Raw genomic sequence first — 19,636 nt, forward strand, 5'->3', positions numbered from 1 at the left:
CCTCACCTCTCTAGAGCCCTACCCCACTAGGGAAAGAAAGAAATAGGCTGGGGATATGGATCAACCTTCCAATGTCCATGTCCACTGGAAAAGCAATTACAGAAGCTAGAATTCCCACATTCTGTACCCCAACAAGAATTTTGGTCCATACTCCCAGAAGGTGAGAAATGAGAAAGGAAGATGACTAGAACTTCAACTCCATCAGGACTCAGAGAAGAGGAAAAGAAGTAAGGACATTCAGTACTAGTAATAGGTGTAGGTGTGACTTAGAAAGATAGAGAAGGTATAGAGAAAAACGGGCAAATATATACAAATGTAGACAGTTATAGAAATAATAGTCAACCCATATCTGCAACCTTGGGAGAACTATAGCTTCCAATGAAGGGAATAGGGATACAGAACTCTGTGCTCTACCATTGGGCCAGCCAGCTCCCAGGCCACAGAACTCTGGTGGTGGGGAAGGTACAGAATTATACCTCTGCTATCTTATAATTTGTAAATCAATATTAACACACACACACACACACACACACACACACACACACACACACACACACACACACGCAGCTGTCCTGATAGACCAGAAAGGATGTGAATGGGAGAGGGGGTGTGGATTTGCTCCTACAGGCTTAATTTTAAACATCCAAATGTGCTGAATGTTTCTCCATTTTTGTTTTAAGGAAAATACCCTGTAGTATTTCCTCACACAGGAATGAGTCCCAGCAGATAAAATAAACTCAATATAAAACAGCAGAGTCACAACTACAATGGTAGCTTTAAGCTGTCAGAGAAACTAGATGAGATTTCAAGAAGGCCGATTCCTCTCACTGAGAGCCAGACTAACCTTTTCTGGGGCTCCCTGGAATAATTCTAAAGAAAAGTTCTTTCTCCTTGTTATAATGGGCCTACATGAGGCTTTGCTGAAGTCTCCTCACAGTCACCAGCCTGCAACCTTAATTACTTAATTGCATGACTGGCAAGATTCCTTCCAAGTCATTCAGGAACTCTCTCGGGTAAATTACACAGCCCCATCATCTAAATCCATTTAGCAAAATGAGTTTGTTGTCCTCTCAAACCACAGCAACAAAGCAATGCCTGGGCCCCACCTCTACCTGGATTCCAGTAACAATGTGGCCTTCTCATTGAAGAAAGGGGCAAGCAAGGTCATGAGTTCGCTTTCTTCTAGATTCTGGTCTCCAAGGCAGCTGGGTTCATCATGTTCTGAAATATTGGAATCCATGTGCTTTAAATATCCATTTTTACAGTTCCCCTTGGGATGGTCCTTCTTGATCTGCAAAAAACAAAGCATTTGTCATATAATGGACCACAGAGAAGGAAAAAGGAGTACATATAGGAGACAAAGGATGGATACAAAAGAGTGAAAGATGAGTGCAAACAAATCAAAAAGAATATGAAAGGGGGAAGAAGGGGATGCAAACTTGTGGGGCCATGCTCACTATCTGGCAGGGAGATGCTATGACAAGGGCACAGGAACATTTATATTGGTTCTCTTTACCCTCAGTTTCCTCATTTGAAGAGCAGGGGCAGGGTGGGGGTAGATAGCATAATGGTTATGTAAAGAGACTTTCATGCCTGAGGATCCAAAGTCCCGGGTTCAATCCCCCCCACACCGCCATAAACCAGAGCTGGGCAGTGCTCTACTAGAAAGAAAGAAAAAAAGAAAAGAAGAAAGGAAGAAACAAAGAAACAAAGAGAGAAAGAAAGAAAGAAGAAAAAGCAGGGACAATTCCACCACCTCCCAAAGTGACAACGAGAACAAAATGAGATGGGTGACTAAGTTTGTGGCACAGTGTCCTAACTATTACAGGTATATTCCCCAAAGCCCACGCCCTATAAGTTCTTCCAAAGAAGAATACAGACCCCATGTTGCTAGCAATGATTTGAACATTATATCCTTCTCATGGTGTAACTTCCTCATAGCATATCAGAAAGCTGGCTTGCTCATTACAGACACATCCTAATTAACATGACTTTGATTTGTCTCATTAGTAAGGTGGAGAGTTCCTAATTCCTATGGAAATGTTATTTACGGATCCACCTTCTTGGGTCACTGAGGGTCCCAGTGGAGTGATATCAAGGATACATCTAGTTAAAGCTTGTGCTGGGCATGTCTTGAGGTGTTCTAATTAGCATTTTTTCTTTCCCTTTACCAAGCTGTAAATTTTCTACCAGTCTATAAATAACTCCCCTTAACTTCATTACTGCTCATGTAATATACACACTAGCCATCACACCCCTCTCTCCATACCTGTAAAATGATTAACATTTTAAAATGGAAGCAAAGACCCACACAATGAGCTGTTACTTATGAGGTCTTATTTGCCACTGATTTGGTTATTAAATTCATCTAAATAAACTAGCTCAAAAGGAGAAAAAGTCTGGAATATAGCGACAGAAATACTAATTGTTAAAATTACTAAGTACTTACTACATATTTTTCCATTTAAATATTATAACAAATATAACAAGGAAGTAGCATTCTCTCCACTGATAGGGAAAGTCAGGCGTAAGCATTAGTCAAGATCACAGTGATCTAGTCCTAAAGGCCCCCTTTTCATTGCCTTGCTCTCGAAAACTCACTTCATGTTAATGATCTGACTCCAGGAACATGAGCACCTTGAAGGCCGTGGATGCCAAATCTGCAGCCTCCTACTTCATGCCATATCCCAGTCTTCAGTGTTCTTTCAACCTTGGAGATATTTACTCCAAATGTTCACTTTCTATGGCAGAGCACCCTATGTGGATAGTGTCAAGTTTTCATCAATGCCCAGATGACACTAATCTGGGCTCCAAATCAGAAGACTGCAAAGGGCCCCTGGGAGGGAAGTTTGGTTCCATCAGTGACTCTGTACACTATAATTAAATGACCTACAAATTCAGGCCTGTGTAGAGACAAGAGCTCTTATCCTAACTCTGTCCCTGACTTACTCTGTGTCCTGGAAAAATCATCTCCTCCCAAAGGTCTCACTTTCCAATGGATAAAATGACTTGATTGGATTAGATCTCTAAAGATCTGACGAGGTACAATAGCCAGTGCCCATTTTGCTCCTATTACTACCCTACTTTGTTTGTTTTCCTGTTTAATGACCACTTTGTAATTCCTGAAAAGAGCCTTTGCTTCTTTGCTCTCTACTGGCAAACAGCAAGTACTCCATATACAGGTGGCATGAACAAAAAGCCCAACACGCTCATTCCAGATAGAGCAACTATCTTATACAGAGAGGAGTGCAGATGGAATAATATCATGCTCCTACCTTGTTACCCTGTTCCAAACGTTGGTCACTCTGAAAACTGCTATCATCCTCTCTGCTTCCGGTTGTGTCCTCGTCCTCCTTGCTAGTCAGAAGCTACATGAAGCATGGAATGGAATGAAAATGCAACCCAAAACATTGTGTGCAGCATGACTATGTATGAACAAGTCGAGGGCTTTTCAAAACGGAAAAAATGAAACCACACAAAGCAAGCATAAAAAGGAGGCAGAAATAAATGCCAAAGCCATGAAATAGAAATTAAACAAAGTTAGAGTTGCTGGTTCTGACAAATCACACACAGCTGCCTGGGATCAAGCATAATTTAGGGACAAATTCCCTCAGAAATAACTAAAGCCATTTCCTTCTGCCTTTGTACAGCCTTCCCTGAGCTGCTGTAAATTGAATATGTTGTCTGTTGTGCCACTGCCATTCCCGCAGTTGCTAAATTCACTTTCAGATTATATAAAAGTAACAAGATTTTGGAAAATAGCTATTGATGGAATTGAAAATACCAAATAGCAAGAAAGCAGTAAATGAAATTTATAGTGTACCTGATTTATGCATCACTTCTATTTAGCACAGGGCATAAACTTCTTTTTGGACTGCCACATATCTGAGATGGACAGTCCCATCCAAGCAGTTATTCTGCTGACAAAGAAAAATTCTCTCTGCTAATGAGCATCAAGCATGCATGATGATAGCTTTATGTCTTTGAAAGTATACATGAAAAATTGGAAGCAACCCAAATTCTCAAGTGACAGATGAGAAGCTAAGAAAGTCATGGTATATATATACACACAACGGAATACTATTCAGCTGTTAAAAATGATTAAGTCGGGGTCAGGTGGTGGCACACCTGATTGAGCGCACATGTTACAGTGCACAAGGACCCAGGTTCGAGCCCCTGATCCCCACCTGCAGGGGGAAAGCTTCACAAGTGGTGAAGTAGTACATCAGGTGTCTCTCTTGTCTCTCTCCCTCCCTCTCTATCACCCCCTTCCCTCTCAATTTCTGACTGTCTCTATCCAACAAATAAGGATTAGAAAAAAAATTTTTTTTAAAGAAAAAGAAAATATCTATAAAAAATGATGAAGTCATCTTCTCTATGTCATCTTGGATGGAAACAGAAAGCATTGTGTTAAGTGAGCTAATCCAAAAGTAAGAAGACAAAAATACTGGATAATCTCATGTACAGGTGGAACTTAAGAAACAAGGTCAAGGGAGTCGGGTGGTAGCGCAGCGGCTTAAGCGCAGGCGGCGCAAAGCACAAGGACCAAATGCAGGGGAGTCGCTTCACAGGCAGTAAAGCAGGTCTGCAGGTGTCTTTCTCTCCCCCTCTCTCCATTTCTCTCGGTCCTATCCAACAACAACAACATCAATAACAACAACAATAACTACACCAATAAAACAACAAGGGCAACAAAAGGGAATAAATAAAATATTTTTTAAAAACATTAAAAAAAAAAAAGAATAAAGGTCAGTAAGGAAAAATACAGAGTAAAACCTGGACCAGGTTGGGTATACTACACCAAAGCAAAAGACTTTGTGGAAGGAAGATTTGGGAGGGGTATACATGGGTGATGATGAGACAGGTTCTAAGTTGAGGGTAAGAGTGTTCTGCAGACACCTACCACAAAGAGATAAGAAACTGTACCCATGTGTCAACAACTGTATGGTACACCATTAACCCCACAACAAGATGGGAGGGGGGATGAATTTTTTTTAAAAAAGTAAAATAAAGAAACTGAAGGAGACAGTTATTTAGAAGGACTACATAAATCCTACAGATTTTGCATTTGATAGGATGGGCAGTACACAAATCTCAGATCTCTGCAACAACAATAATTCTAGTCATGGGGATCTGGATAAGCTAAATTTAAAAAAATGAAAGAAAGATTGCCACATCCAGAGAAGAAATCTGCTAAGGCTGTTTTAAGAATTATACTAAAGCTTATTTACCAAAGGAGTGAGCTCTACATCAAAATATTAAAGCCAAGCAGCATGTGCTATGTCAGCCGCTGGGCATGTAGTACCGTGAGATACCCAGGATACTAACTCCATGACTTCATCCTACTAATTCCTATGGTTAGTCGAATACACCCATAATTCTCCCAGCCCAACTGAAAATTATTTGATCTTCCTTTATAGGAAACTCTTGTTTTGGAAGAAGAAAAATGAAACCAAGAAAACTAAGTACTAAATGTCATTTTTTAAGAATATTTATTTCCTTTTGTTGCCCTTGTTGTTTTATTGTTGTAGTTATTATTGTTGTTTATTATTCTTGTTGTTGTTGGATAGGACAGAGAGAAATGGAGAGAGGAGAGGAAGACAGGAGAAGGGAAGAGAGAGATAGACACCCGCAGACCTGCTTCACCGCCTGTGAAGCGACTTCCCTGCAGGCGGGAGCCAGGGGTTCAAACCGGGATCCTTATGCCTTGTGCTTTGCGCCATGTGCGCTTAACCCGCTGCACTACCGCCTGACTCCCCTGAATGTCACTTTATAGAAAATTTCCAGGATCAGAATATATTCAGCCCAGCCTTATCCAAATCAACAGTCAGAATCGAACAGAACTAATGATCAAATATCAGATCTCGGGGGCCAGGTGGTGAAGCACTCAGCAGAGCATACGCATTATTATGAACAGGGACCTGAGTTCAAGCTTCTTGTCCCACCAACAGGCAGGATGCTTCATAAGCAGTGAAGCAGTACTGAAGATGTCTTTTCCACTCCCTTCCTATCTCCCTCTTCTCTCTCAATTTCTCTGTCTCTACCAAGAAGGAAAAATAAAGGGAAAAACGGGAGTTGGAGGGGTCAGGCAGCGGCATAGCTGGTTAAGTGCACACACTACAGTGTGCAAGGACCCAAGTTCAAGCCCTTGGTCCCCACCTGCAGGGGGAAAGCTTCACAAGTGGTAGAGCTGTAGGTGAATCTCTTTCTCTTTCTTAATATTCTCCAGATAGAAACCTAGGGGTGGGGTTACTGGATCAAATAGTAGCTTGCTTTTTTTTTTTTTTTTTTTTTTTTTTGCTTCCAGGGATATCGCTGGGACTGGGTGCCTGCGCTAAGAATCCACTGTTCCGAGAGGCTGTTGTTTTCTCTTTTATTGCCCTTCTTTTTTATTGTTGTTGTTGTTATTATTACTGTCATTGTTGGGTAGGACAAAGAGAAATAGAGAGAGGAGGGGGAGAAAAAGACAGACACCTGCAGACCTGCTTCACTGTTTGTGAAGTGAGCTCCCTGAAGGTAGGGAGCCGGGCGCTCAAACCAGGATCCTCCTGCCAGTCATTCTTTGTGCCATATGTGTTTAACTCACTAACTCACTGCACCACCACCTAGCCCCCTCTTTCTTTCTCTTTCCTTCTCTATCTCCCTTACCCTATCAATTTTTCCCGGTAATAATAAATTAAATGAATTTAATAATAATAATTTAATAATAAATTAAATGAATAAATAAGAATGTTCATAGGGAGTGGTAAATTCATTGTACAGGCACTAAGCCCCAGCAATAACCCTGGTGACAATTAAAAACATAATAAAACATAAAAAGCAGATCTTATTATAGCAACTATCAAATATTAAAAAGACTAATTAAATATGATAGATCATATTTACTAAAGTATAAAACCTTCTAGACATGAGTGGAAGGACCCCTCCTACTATCTGGATTTTTACCTCATTACTGAAACATTCTCAAAGTGATAAGACCAACTAGAACTACTGAACTTATTGATGGAAATATAAAGTGTTAAACTTCTTTGGAAAAATTTCTTATCAACCTAACAACCTATGACCCAGGAATTCCATTGTGAGGTACTGATTAAGAAAAATAAAAACATATGCTCACAGAAAGATTCACACATAAATATTCATATCAGTTTTTCTCATAAAACCCTCAATTGGGAATAAACCAAATTTCCATCAATAACAGAACGACTAAAACACATTGTAATATTGTCATTAAATGGAATAGCACTTAACAGCAAAATGACAAACTTCTGACTAATATGAAGTTCAAAAACCTACTAAGTGAAAAAAGTTTTACACTTTAAAAAAGATTCTTTATGAGTCTATCTATATTACCTATAATATAGATAGTTATTGCAAATGAAAAAAAGTTAGAATAACAACCGGTGGCACCGCTATATAAGATACTGGGTACTATACAGCAACCCCTAACAAAAGGACTTTTCAAAGTTAACCCAATTACCAAATAATGTGATGATAACATTAACTATCCATTGTCTTTTTGAACCCTAAGACAGCAGGAACCTCACATCTCCACTATAGAGCCTATATTTCCCCCCAAGTCCTGGAACCTTAGGATAGGGTCCACTTTCCCGCATGCCTCTTCCAATCCATATCAAATAATATTGCATCTGCCGATTGCAACCTAATCAACGGAACGACTGCCACCTCAACATGCTTCAGCTCAGACTGTGTCCAGAGACTACAGGTGTGGAATGACAACCCTTCAGCTTCATTACTCGGGTGAGACCTTTCCTTTTATAGTACACTCTAATTTCATCTCAGGTGGTTCACTTTCTAACAAAGTCCCTAAACCTAGATATAGACCAGGTTCTGTGAGAGAGCATATGTTCACACGTATCCATAAACTAGTGCAAAATCTATACCTGAAAGCAGAAGTACACTAGAGTTTGCAGTGAGCACCCCCCCTAACACTTCCTCTCCACTATTCCAAGCTTTGGGTCCATGATTGCTCAACAATTTGGCTTTGTATGTTAACCCTCTTTTCAGCCATCAGGATGCCGGCCAGGCTTCCCTGGACTGAAGACCCCCACCAATGTATCCTGGAGCTCCGTTTCCCCAGAGACCCACCCTACTAGGGAAAGAGAGAGGCAGACTGGGAGTATGGACCGACCAATCAACGTCCATGTTCAGCAGGGAAGCAATTACAGAAGCCAGACCTTCCACCTTCTGCAACCCACCCTGGGTCCATGCTCCCAGAGGGATAGAGAATGGGAAAGCTATCAGGGGAGGGGATGGGATATGGAGATCGGGTGGTGGGAATTGTGTGGAGCTTTAACCCTCCTACCCTATGGTTTTGTTAATTTTTCCTTTCTTAAATAAAAAATAAATTTAAAAAAAAGTTAGAATAATGGGTAGAAATTTGGAGGTGGGAATTCTGCATAAGGCATATTATCTTTAGGAGGGGGGTTGGTCTACACAGCACATCCATTTGCAAAACTGAGCAAATGTAGATGCACCATTTCTACATTGTGCTGCAATGTAAATTTAACCTAAGGGAAAAACACTAATTATACTGAAGTTAAAAGTATGTAGTTTGGGGGGTGTGGGCGGTAGAGCAGTGGGTTAAGTGTACATGGCACAAAGTGTAAGGACCAGCATTAGGATCCCGGTTCGAGTCCCTGGGTCCCCACCTGCAGGGGAGTTGCTTCACAGGTGGTGAAGCACGTCTGCAGGTGTCTCTCTTTCTCTCCCTGTCTCTGTCTTCCCCTCCTCTCTTCATTTCTCTCTGTCCCATGCCAGTCCAAGTAGAAATGTCAAAAGCATGGGACACAACCATACCATTACTTGATACACTGAGAAAAAAAAAATTACCTTTCATTTCTCTTTACCTGGGATTCAACAAAAGTAAACCCTTAGTTTATAGCAATAGTCAAAAATTAAGTGCTGTGTGCAGAGAAAAGTCCCTCATACCTTAACTACCTTATCACTCTGCAAAGACTTAGAATGAGATGTCAGAATACCTAAGAGTCACTGTAATTGAGTTCTGACTTCACCCTACTGCCCACCAAAATGAACTGTGTACCTCAAAGAACAATCAACCCTCTCTTTAGTTTCTCTCTCCATACCATTCTCTGCCTAAAGCTGGTTTTTCTCACCTTCTCACCTTTCCCCAGCTCTGCTTCAACTGGAACTGACCAGTTTATGATTCACTGGTAACTTTGAGCCATTTTTTTGTCTCCTCAGACAAAAACAAACAAACAAAGTAAATTAGTAAATATTCCCTGTCTAAAGCACCACACTTTATAGCACTGCCCTCTCCTGGTTCTCCAATTGCCTCCTAGACTATACTATCCTATCTTGACCTGTTTTACAAACCCTTCCAGAAAGAACTTCCCTTGCCCTTAAAAGAGAAGATCAGGCCCCTGTCTACAACCCTCCTAAGTACAGAGCATTTACTCTGTCATAGTCCTCACTACATTCCAATGAAAGTGCTGCTCCACTCCCCTGTATTCCATAGTAAACAAGCAGGGACTGTGCCTTTGTGCAGAGTTCTAATATCATTGCCTGATGCTCAATAAAATCGCTGGGGAGCCAGAGACGACCCGAACTGCCCCTGCAGCTACAGACAGACTATGACCCACATAGTCAACGACTGCCACCTCTCCAGATTCAAAGGAGGTCTCGAAACTTTACATCAGGCTCAACCTGACGCTGTTGACTGGCTACAGAAGAAGGGCAAACGCTAGAAGAAGAAGAAGAAGAAGAAGAAGAAGAAGAAGAATAAAACACTGCTGAAGACCAAATAAGTGAATCAAGATTTTTATTTTTTTTTTACAAAAACAAAAGCTGGAGGCAAAAGGTTTCCAGAACTGACACTGGTCTTGCTATTCAGAGTGTGTTCTTCAGAACAGGAGTAGGTTAGACACGTACTCTCAGGCCTCAAGACAGATTTACTGAAATAGAGTCTTCAACAAGAGTCCTATGAAATTCAAATGCATGTTAAACTGCAAAAGCACTGCCCTATGGTGTTGCTAAAACAACACTGAGCATGAGGAGAGAGCTATGCTCCAACACTGCCACTAATTAAAAGACAATAAAATTAAAATATCTGTGTTTTATTAAGTGCCTACTACATGCCAGACATTTTGCCAAGTGTTTTGTAAATCATGTAAAAGTCATCAATAGTTGAAAATGTTCCCCTTTCAGAGTAATTATATCTGTTTCTGAGAAAACAAGTTTATTGTTACTAATACCACTATTTAACAAGTATTTCCTAACTCTGAGTAGTCTCTCCTATACAGTCACATGAAATCTATTTCTCATTCAATATGACAATCCTATAAATAAGTTTAATTAAATTATGTTTCCTAATCCATAATTTTTCTCCATGTCAAAAAAAAACTCAGTTCTCTAACCATCCCTAATAATGACAATATAAATAAATATTAATAGCAACTAACACGTTTTTGTGTGTGTGTGTGTGTGTGTGTGTGTGTGTGTGTGTGTGTGTGTGTGTGTGTGTTTTGTCTCCAGGGTTATCACTGGAGCTTTGGTGCCTGCACTATAAATCCACTGCTCCTGGTGCCATCTTTTTTCCATTGTTGTTGTTGTTGTTGTTGTTGGATAGAACAGAGAAAAATTGAGAGAATAGGAGAAGACAGAGAGGGGAGAGAAAGACACCTACAGACTTGCTTCACTGCCTGTGAAGCAACTCTCCTGCAGGTGGGAAGCCAGGGGCTCAAACCAGGATCCTTGCCCTTGGAACTATGCACACTTTAACCCAGTGCACTACAACCCAGCCCCTGCAACTAACTCTTTTTGAGCACTTACACAGTAGCAGTCCCTTAGAGGTGGCAGTTTTCTAAGTCACCTAGCTCATGGTTTGCAATGCTCTCTCCTTCCTGACTACTCTAAATTTTGAGTTTCAGCTATATTATTTTGTAACATGTAAACCAATAATCTGTAAATAAACAATGGTAACCTCACTAATTTTTTTTTATTTTTATTTGTTTGTTTATTGCCTCCAGGGTTATCACTGGGCTCTGTGCCTACACTATGATCCACTGCTCCTGGTGGCCATTTTTGCTTTTTTCTTCTTTACATTTTTATCTGACATAACAGAAAGAAATTGAGAGGGAAGGGAGATAAAGAAGGAGAAAGAGAGACACCTGCAGACCTGCTTCACAGCTCATGAAGTGTCCTCCCTACAGGTGGAGCGCAGGGACTTGAACTCAGGTCCTTGCACATTGTGATATATATGTTTAACCAGGTGCACCACCACCTGGCCCTCCTAGAAAAAATTCAAATATCCTTTCAAACAAAGAGATTACTGCTTAATCTTTTGTTTGGTTAGTTGATTTTGGGGGTAGGATTTTGTTGTTTGTTTGTTTTTAACCAGACCACTGCTCAGCTCTGGCTACTGGTGGTGCCTGAGTTTTTCATGCACAAATTTCATGTGTAACTATCTCTGCAGTATGTGTGGTTAATGTTAATGTGAACTGCCTATCTGCAGAAAATGAGTTGTACCCAGCTGGCGAAAATCCATACTTGACCACCATTTTGAAAATAAGCCTAATAAATTATATTTCTAACTTGTTATGTCTATCAAACTAAGTGTTGCAAAGGGGAGTTGTATGCAAAGTAATTTTATGTCCACTTTATATCTGTGCATGCACTCTGGCCTAGTAAAATTCCATTTTCAGGTTACAATCTAAGACAAGGAGAAAAGCCTAGGTCTAGAAAAGCATTTGTGTCCAAAGGCATTTATGAGATAATTTAAAATAGTGAATCACTGAAAACAGTCTATATATACAACAACTGTGATGTAATCCATTAAATTTCAGTGCATTCATAAGATGGCATGAGATGCATAAAAGCAATCTAGGAGAAAAAAAGAACAGGAAGCAAAACTGTATGTGTGTACCTACATATGTTCACATACACAAACAGAAAGGATAAATTCCAAAATGTTCATTAACTGTGAGTGTTTAAAAGTAACAAGATGGGCAGGGATAGATAGCACAATGGTTATGCAAAGAGACTCTCATGCCTGAGGCTCCAAAACTCCAGGTTCAATCCCCTGCACCACCATAAGCCAGAGCTGTGCTCTGGTAAAAAAGAAAGAAAGAAAGAAAGAAAGAAAGAAAGAAAGAAAGAAAGAAAGAAAGAAAGAAAGAAAAGAAAAAAATAAATAAATAAAGTAACAAGATTAGAGGTAATTTCTTTCCCTATTTTTTTCCCTTTTGTTGCCCTTGTTGTTTTATTGTTGTAGTTATTGCTATTGTTATTGATGATAGGACAGATAGAAATCAAGAGAGTAGGGGAAGACAGAAAGGGGAGAGAAAGACAGACACCTGCAGACCTGCTTCACTGCCTGTGAAGTGACTCCCCTGCAGGTGGGGAGCCGGGGGCTCGAACCAGGATCCTTATGCCAGTCCTTGCGCTTTGCGCCATGTACGCTTAACCTGCAGTGCTACCACCCGACCCCTTCTTTTCCCTGTTTTGTTGGGGGTTTTTTTTGTTGTTGTTTTTTAAGTTTTAGGTAATGCTACAGGTTACATACTGAAGGAAAGTTCAACACAAACTATCCAAACCATGTTTGATTTTAATTTTATTTTTATTCCTTTTCTGCATTATAGGCTCCTCATAAGCAGGGAAAGTGCCGGGTCCTGACTCACAACCCTTACTGCTCAGAAAAGGCTGTGGACAACATACACTTTTCTACTTCTGCCTTGTTTCTCACGGAAAGAGAGTCACACACACTCTCAGGGAATGGCAACCCCCCTTCTCTGCCAACCCTCCCTCACCCTTAACAACCTGTTCCCTCAACTCAAGATTACCGTGGGAACGTCATCTTTCCCTGCAGATCCTCCTACCCCATTCTGGGGAACGATGGGGAGCTGTGCTACAAAGGACAAGGCTATTCATAGGGAACATCAAATTGAAGTGCAATCTGACAAATGACTCAAATCTGAATCGGTTGGTATTCAGATCTCAGAGTGGGAAGAGAAAAAAGCCTCTGTTCTTCAAAGGACGTAATGGGACATTTAACAGATTTTCTTCAAAGGGCAAATGAACAAACAAAACTAACTCACCATTTAGGATTCAAATGAAGTAGGTGAAAAATGAGCTACGTATCAAAAATGTTGCCTTGGAGAAAGCAAACCAAGAGATATGTTTTTCCTTAAATGGTCTTAGATTATTGTTTCAAAAATTATCTGGAGACTTGGAGACTAAGATCAATAATTATATTCCCTCTTTCTAAGACAGCAAATGACCAAAGTGAGAGCTTCGATGCCTTTGAGGGCTTCCCGCTCTGAAGGTAAGGGGAAGACTTGCTAAGGCTGTCAAATCTTTCTCCAGAAGTGGTGTAGCACTGAGACCTCCATTTGCCTGGTACACCAGGCTTGAGTTCAAGGTAAGCCAAACAGAGGATACTCTGGGGACCCACATACAAAAAGGTCTCACTATGTTTCCTGGCAAGGACAGTTTCTGTCTTGGGGGGGGGGGGGGGGGGAAGGGTTAAAAAAAAAAAAAAAAAAAAAGCCTGGCACAAGCATGGAGCACGGCTCTTAGAAAGATTCAGAACATCTTAGGGACTAAAATGGAGGAAGTGATGAGCTCATTTTCACTATTCTATAGAACAACCTAGGCACAGAAAGTAGAAGAGTGAGGGTGGATAGTACAATGGTTATTCAAAGAGAATCTCATGCCGACTGGCCCACTTAATATTGGCCCTTTTGGTCAATATCACACCACCTCATCATCTGGGGACCTAGTTAGGGAATCCTTGGATTCCCATACACATATGATGCGCCTAGACTTCTACAGGGTCCCTCTCTCCACTACCACTGGTCGCTTCCATAAGAAATGGCATCTTGTAGACCCTCCCAGGACCCTGTCCTCACCATAAAGCAATGATGATAGGGATAGCCCGAGTCTCCGAAGGGAGGCTGGGGGTATCCCACCCTGCCACTCAAACATATATATGGACCCTGGAACAGGTGGATGGAGGTAAATAGTTAATTTTAGCCACAGAATTTCTTTTTAAATAAGAATGGGAGCTACTCCCTTCCCTAATCCAACTTTCTAGACCCTTTCTCTACTCTGACACCATTCTCTCAAACAATTCTTATCTGACCTCAGGCTAGCTACCAAACTCAGGCAAAACTACCACAGTTGTATGCCCCCAGGAACATGCCTAAAATGATTTCCCTAGCTTTCTTCTACCCTAAAATCCCTAATCTCATCTTCTCTAATCCTACTTTTTGGTTCCTGTTCATTAACCATCTTGTCTCAACTTAGGTCAGGTCACCTTCCAGACAACAGGGCTACAGATGCTACCATGACTCCACCCCAACTTCTCAGGGCAGATGACCTCACCCATGTGTCCTGAACCCTCCCATCTCCAGAGCTCTGGTCCACTAGGGAGAGACAGAAACAGGCTGGAGTTATGGATCAACCTGTCAACACCCATGCTCAGAGGAGAAGCAGCTACAGAAGCCAGAACTCCTACCTTCTCTTCCCCAAAAACAACCTTGATCCATATTCCCAGCAGGGGAGAAGTGATAGGATGAAGATAAGAAGACTCTGAACTCTAGCTCCATCAGCACCCAGAGAGACAGAAGGAAAAGGAGAGGGACATGTGAAGGTAGTTATGTTGTCAGGAGTGGTTGGAGGGGAAGAGAGTATCGAATCAGAAAAAAAAAAAAAAAAAAGGAGACAACTATCTATAAATGTGGACAGGTAGTTGTAGAGATGATGGTTGGCCCATGTCTACAACCTTAAGGGAACTGTGGTGGACTGCAGTGGGGAGAGTGAAGAATCAGAACTCTAGTGGTGGGGATGGTGTGGATTCAAACCCCTGTCAACATGTAATTCTGTAATATAAAAAATAAATAATAGAGACTCATTCCTAAGGCTCCCAAGTCCCAGGTTCAATTCCCTTACACTATCATAAGTGCTCTGGTAAAAAGGGAAGCAACACATCAATTATGAGCAGAGATCCAGAGATAATTGGGGGTGAATATGTACACCCCCTCATCTTTCCCTGAGGCAGACTGACTCCCACCTTCACTAAGTGTATGAGCCCGATGAACCACATCTTTTTAGAAATCAGCTCAGAATAGCATGACTCCTTCTTTCATGGTCTTTTCTAACTTTCAAAATGCCACCAGTATAAACTCCCCAAGATAGTGAAGCTAGACTTAGGGGTTCATGAGACACCAACTCTTTGTCCCCTTCCATGTCTTCTGTGAATGGCAGAGTGCAGGGAGTTTCTAGTCATGTGTGGGGAAAAAAAACAACATACATCCGTTCAGTCAAATCTTCAAGTCCAGATGCCATGAGATGGAGAGAATATACAGGATTCTTTATATGCTTATCTAGCAATACCCAGAGAAAGAAAAATCTTTGACTACAAAATAAATCACAGTTACTAACATGTTCCCAAAAAAAAAAAAAGAGAGAGCGAGAGAAATAAGTTCACTAGTTTTTTTTCCTGTGTTAGTAGATTTTTTTTTATAAGCTTTCATCTATACTATCTAAATTATCGAGGTGATTTGGCAGTTTTTTAGATTCCTCTAGACCACATCACCCATCCAGACATGCCACCTGCAGCACAGATCCAGAGCTAGCCTCAAGAGTCAAAAAGCATCACAAATACATTCAATATGTCCCTAGAGACATGAGGTAAACCTGAGGAAGCCTGAGGATAGAGTTGTTGACTCAGGAGAACCCTGAAGACTTCATTCACAGAAAAGGAAATTTCAACAGTGAACTCCCCAAGGCAGATGATGCCTTAAGAAATAATCTGGGTTGGTTGTTATTTCCTGTAATTAGCACAGGACAAGAATGTTTCAGCAGATGAAATGTTTCAAGATGACAGAACACAGGATTTGCAGTGCTTGATACTCCCAGTTCAAGCCCCAATACTGCATGCACAGGAATGGTGCTCTGCCTTCTCTCTCTTGCTTTCTCTCTAATGTATAACTCAACTTTACATGAAATAAGTTTTTAAGAAAGAGGATTCCTTTTTTTTAAAATTTTTATTCTTTATTCCCTTTTGTTGTTTTATTGTTGTAGTTATTATTGATGTCGTTGTTGTTGGATAGGACAAAGAGAAATGGAGAGAGGAGGAGAAGAAGGAGAGAAGAGGAGAGAAAGACAGACACCTGCAGACCTGCTTCACTGCTTGTGAAGCAACTCCCCTGCAGGTGGGGAGCCGGGAGCTCAAACCAGGATCCTTCCGCGAGCCCTTGTGCTTTGTACTACGTGCACTTAACCTGCTGTGCTACCGCCGGACTCCTAAAAGAGGATTCTTCTTACCTCCTTTTGTTGTATAGATGCAAGTCTGTTATCTCCCCAGAAACCTATGGTAGAGACATCAAAAATGGTCTTCTTCAGATGCTGGTTGTCTGTATACAGGTCCTTCACTAGCTGAATGAGGTCACTGACCTAGGAGAGAAGAACAGGGAGAGAGATGGCTACCCAGGAGCACGTTTCAGCTGAGCAAACCTTCAAGGTCAATTAGAGAGACTGACAATCTAACTGGAGTCCTCAAGGTACAGTGGGCCCAGTGGAAAAATACTGACACGCTTAAATTTGAATCTAGACATCCTGGGCAAGCTGCCAAATTAAGGTTTCCTTTCCTCATCTGTGGAATGGGTTAGTTAGTGTGACAACTGAATATGCCTGTGGTCACAATGAGTGAACTAAAATCTTAGTATAGTCTAAGGGATCACTGGCAGCTAACAGCCTCTGTCTTGTGGCTGAGCCCCTCTGAAGGAAAGCCCCCAAGGCTAAAGTTACTAAGACCGTGTAAGAGCCTTGTTTTCTTTATATGCTTATCTGACAATGTCAGGAGGTAGGAAAATCTTCAACCGAAACGCAAATCACAGCTATCAACATACTCCTTGAAGTGTTAAGCAACCTTTCCTTACAAATTCCTACAGACAAGCTAGTATGACCAGCCCCATAATAATGAGTCTAAGGCGCCAAATTCACTGCCAAAGGTCCCACAGTGGGGATGCATGGAGAAGTAAAGGCTATAAAACAAGGGCTTAATTTTACAGAGAAGGGCAGAGTCAAGGGGGAGTAGCGATCCCGGCACTCCGAGCCCAGGTCTCCTCCTTAAGGATAAGCCCAGGTCTCCTCCTTAAGGATAAGCAACCGAGCAGATACCTACAAGTTTCAAATCCTAATGGCCACTAATTTCCCAAATCCAAATGGCCAGTACTTTTCTTAATGGGGCTACCATAAGCCTCTCAGATAAAGTGAGAAAGCCCGCCTTGACTGAATAAAAACTGGGTCTTATCCTACAGGAATAAAATGCACAAAGCATTCTAAATTCTACATTTATAAAGTAAACTACCTCCTGCTTTTAGCATAGCCAGAGGAATGCAAACTGTAACTGTTAGCGCCACATTCTTCTTCTCAAAAACAGGCACCTCAATACCTCTAACTCCACTCCTCCCCCAATTTTTTTTGTCTTCTCTTCATATTTCCTACTACTGTACCTTATATCTGCGATTTCTCTTTCTGCTGTAAAAGCTCTCTGTCTAGACAATTCCTATTCATCCTTCAAAGCCTACATACCTATCTTTTCTTTTTGTCTCCAGGGTTATCACTAGAGTTCAGTGTCTGTACTAGAAATCCACTGCTCCTGGCAGTCATTATTTTTTTTCCTTTTCTATTTTATTCCATAGGACAGAGAGAAATTGAAAGGGGAGAAAGAGATGGGGGGGGGAGGAGAAAGAGATAGAGAGGGAGAGGGGAAGACAGACACCTGCAGACCTGCTTTACCACTCAGGATGCATCGTCGCTGCAGGTGGAGAGCAGGGGCTCAAACCTGGGCCCTTGGGCGTGTTCCTATGTGTGCTTTACCAGGTATGTCACCACCTGGCCCCCAACCTAAACTTTTCTTGAGAAGCTTCCTCTGATAAATACTCCCCAACTCTTAAAATTAACCTTTCCTTTGATATTTCTATACCTTGCATATTTTCCTACTATTGCAGCTGCATATTTACCATGCTACCAGAATGTGAACTGATCTGTGACAGAAACTGAATGTCACACATGTGTGATAATTCTACAATAAATCAGTTTCCTCTGAACTCACATTTCCTGTTCTTATCAATGGCTCTTAAAATCTTTAAACACTAAACCATTCCAACCACACCACCAATCGAAAGATTGAAGAACACTTCCAGTTTAAAAAAAAAAAAAAAAGATATATTGATCAATCCTAGACCTTTGTTCTTTAAAAAAAAAAAAATGTATCTATTAAATTCCACCGTGTGTGCAAGGTACTGGGAAATCAGAAATAGATATGACATAATCACTTACTTCAAGATGTTCCCAACCTCACAGGGGATGTGGATAAACAACCAGATAATTAGAAACCAGTATGAGAAGAACATCAATGTAACAAGGGAGGTGAATAATCTGAGGGAAAGGTGGCTAGCTCTATATGGGTGAACCAGAGTGTTCTTGAAGGAGGTGAGGCCTGAGCTGGATCCTCTAGTCCAGGGAGGAGTGTATGAGTTATAGGGGAGGGGACAACAAAAGGAGCAAAAGAAATCAGGGGTAAAAAGAACGGAGAAGGAGTTCCAGCATTTTCCACTAATAATGTTGACTGTTGAAACTAGAATTTTGGCAGTGACCATTATGTAATGTATACAAATGTTGTATCATAATGCTGTACACCTTAAAACTACATAATGTTATAAAAAATATTTTAAAATAGAACTTAAGCATCTGATAATCAGAGACCCGACAGACAACAAATAACCAACAAATGACTAAACGTTAGTAGACCAATACCTTTTTCTTAAGTTCTTCTTGAGAAAAATGTTCCACTTCAAGTCGACTGTGCTCTTCAAGGCAAATACTCAGATAAGATGTTTGATCACTATAAAATGAAAATGGCTCTTCTGTTTTAAAAGGGGGGGGGGGAGAAAGATGGGGAGAAAAAGAATATGAGAAATAGATCCTTCTTAGGCCAGTCCTAGTGCAATCCATCTAGAGCAATCTGAATTGGGTAGGCCTGAGGGAGGGAGGGAGGCAGGGCATAAGTACCTCCAGGGAGTGTAATGCACCACTTTTCAATCATAAGTAATTTTTCCTCTTTCTCTATAGGCTGATAGCTTAATACATGGTTTCAGAATGGGCTATAGGTTTTTCACTGTGGCCAATTCTGAATTACAATTTGCATCTCAAGTCTTGTGCCTGGAGATTTTTCTGAGAGGCACAAGTGAACAGTGATAGCAGTTTGAGTGAGCAAGTGATTCTGCTTAGAAAATATATAAAACTTAGATGTCACACTCACGAACTTAAGGAAAACAAGAGTATTTTGTTGGTTTGGATTTGTGTTTGTTTACTGCCCCTGACTCTTCCATGGTAGCTAGCATCTCAAGTGTAGAAATTAGCTGGCAGATCTCAAATAAGAGGATCATAGTCACCCATGTAAGAGTCAGCTTCCTCTAATGACAAATGTCACATTCTAATGGGGGTAGGAGGAGGGTACAAAAGGGAAGCAAGCTCTTTATTCAGTGGAGCATAGACACAAACAATCTCATTTAACATACGGGAACAACTTTATATACTAGAAAAAGCTATGCTTCAGGGAAGATGTCCTGACTCAAATTTGGGTAAA

General features: G+C 41.0%; 1 protein-coding gene across 4 annotated transcripts in view; it reads right to left on the reverse strand.

Moving 5' to 3' along the window:
* CDK5RAP2 (CDK5 regulatory subunit associated protein 2) overlaps positions 1-19,636 on the reverse strand; it is a 236,132-nt gene that overhangs the window by 92,443 nt on the left and 124,053 nt on the right. For all 4 annotated transcript variants that reach the window (XM_060200065.1, XM_060200066.1, XM_060200067.1 and 1 more), the window contains 4 exons: positions 18,805-18,914; positions 16,309-16,437; positions 3,276-3,368; positions 1,113-1,291 (listed from right to left, as the gene is read on the reverse strand). In XM_060200065.1, coding sequence (XP_060056048.1) covers positions 1,113-1,291; positions 3,276-3,368; positions 16,309-16,437; positions 18,805-18,914 — 511 coding nt within the window. The remainder of the gene's footprint in view (positions 1-1,112; positions 1,292-3,275; positions 3,369-16,308; positions 16,438-18,804; positions 18,915-19,636) is intronic.

The sequence above is a fragment of the Erinaceus europaeus genome, chromosome 10, assembly GCF_950295315.1.
Source record: "Erinaceus europaeus chromosome 10, mEriEur2.1, whole genome shotgun sequence".
In the NCBI taxonomy this organism is placed as follows: domain Eukaryota; kingdom Metazoa; phylum Chordata; class Mammalia; order Eulipotyphla; family Erinaceidae; genus Erinaceus; species Erinaceus europaeus.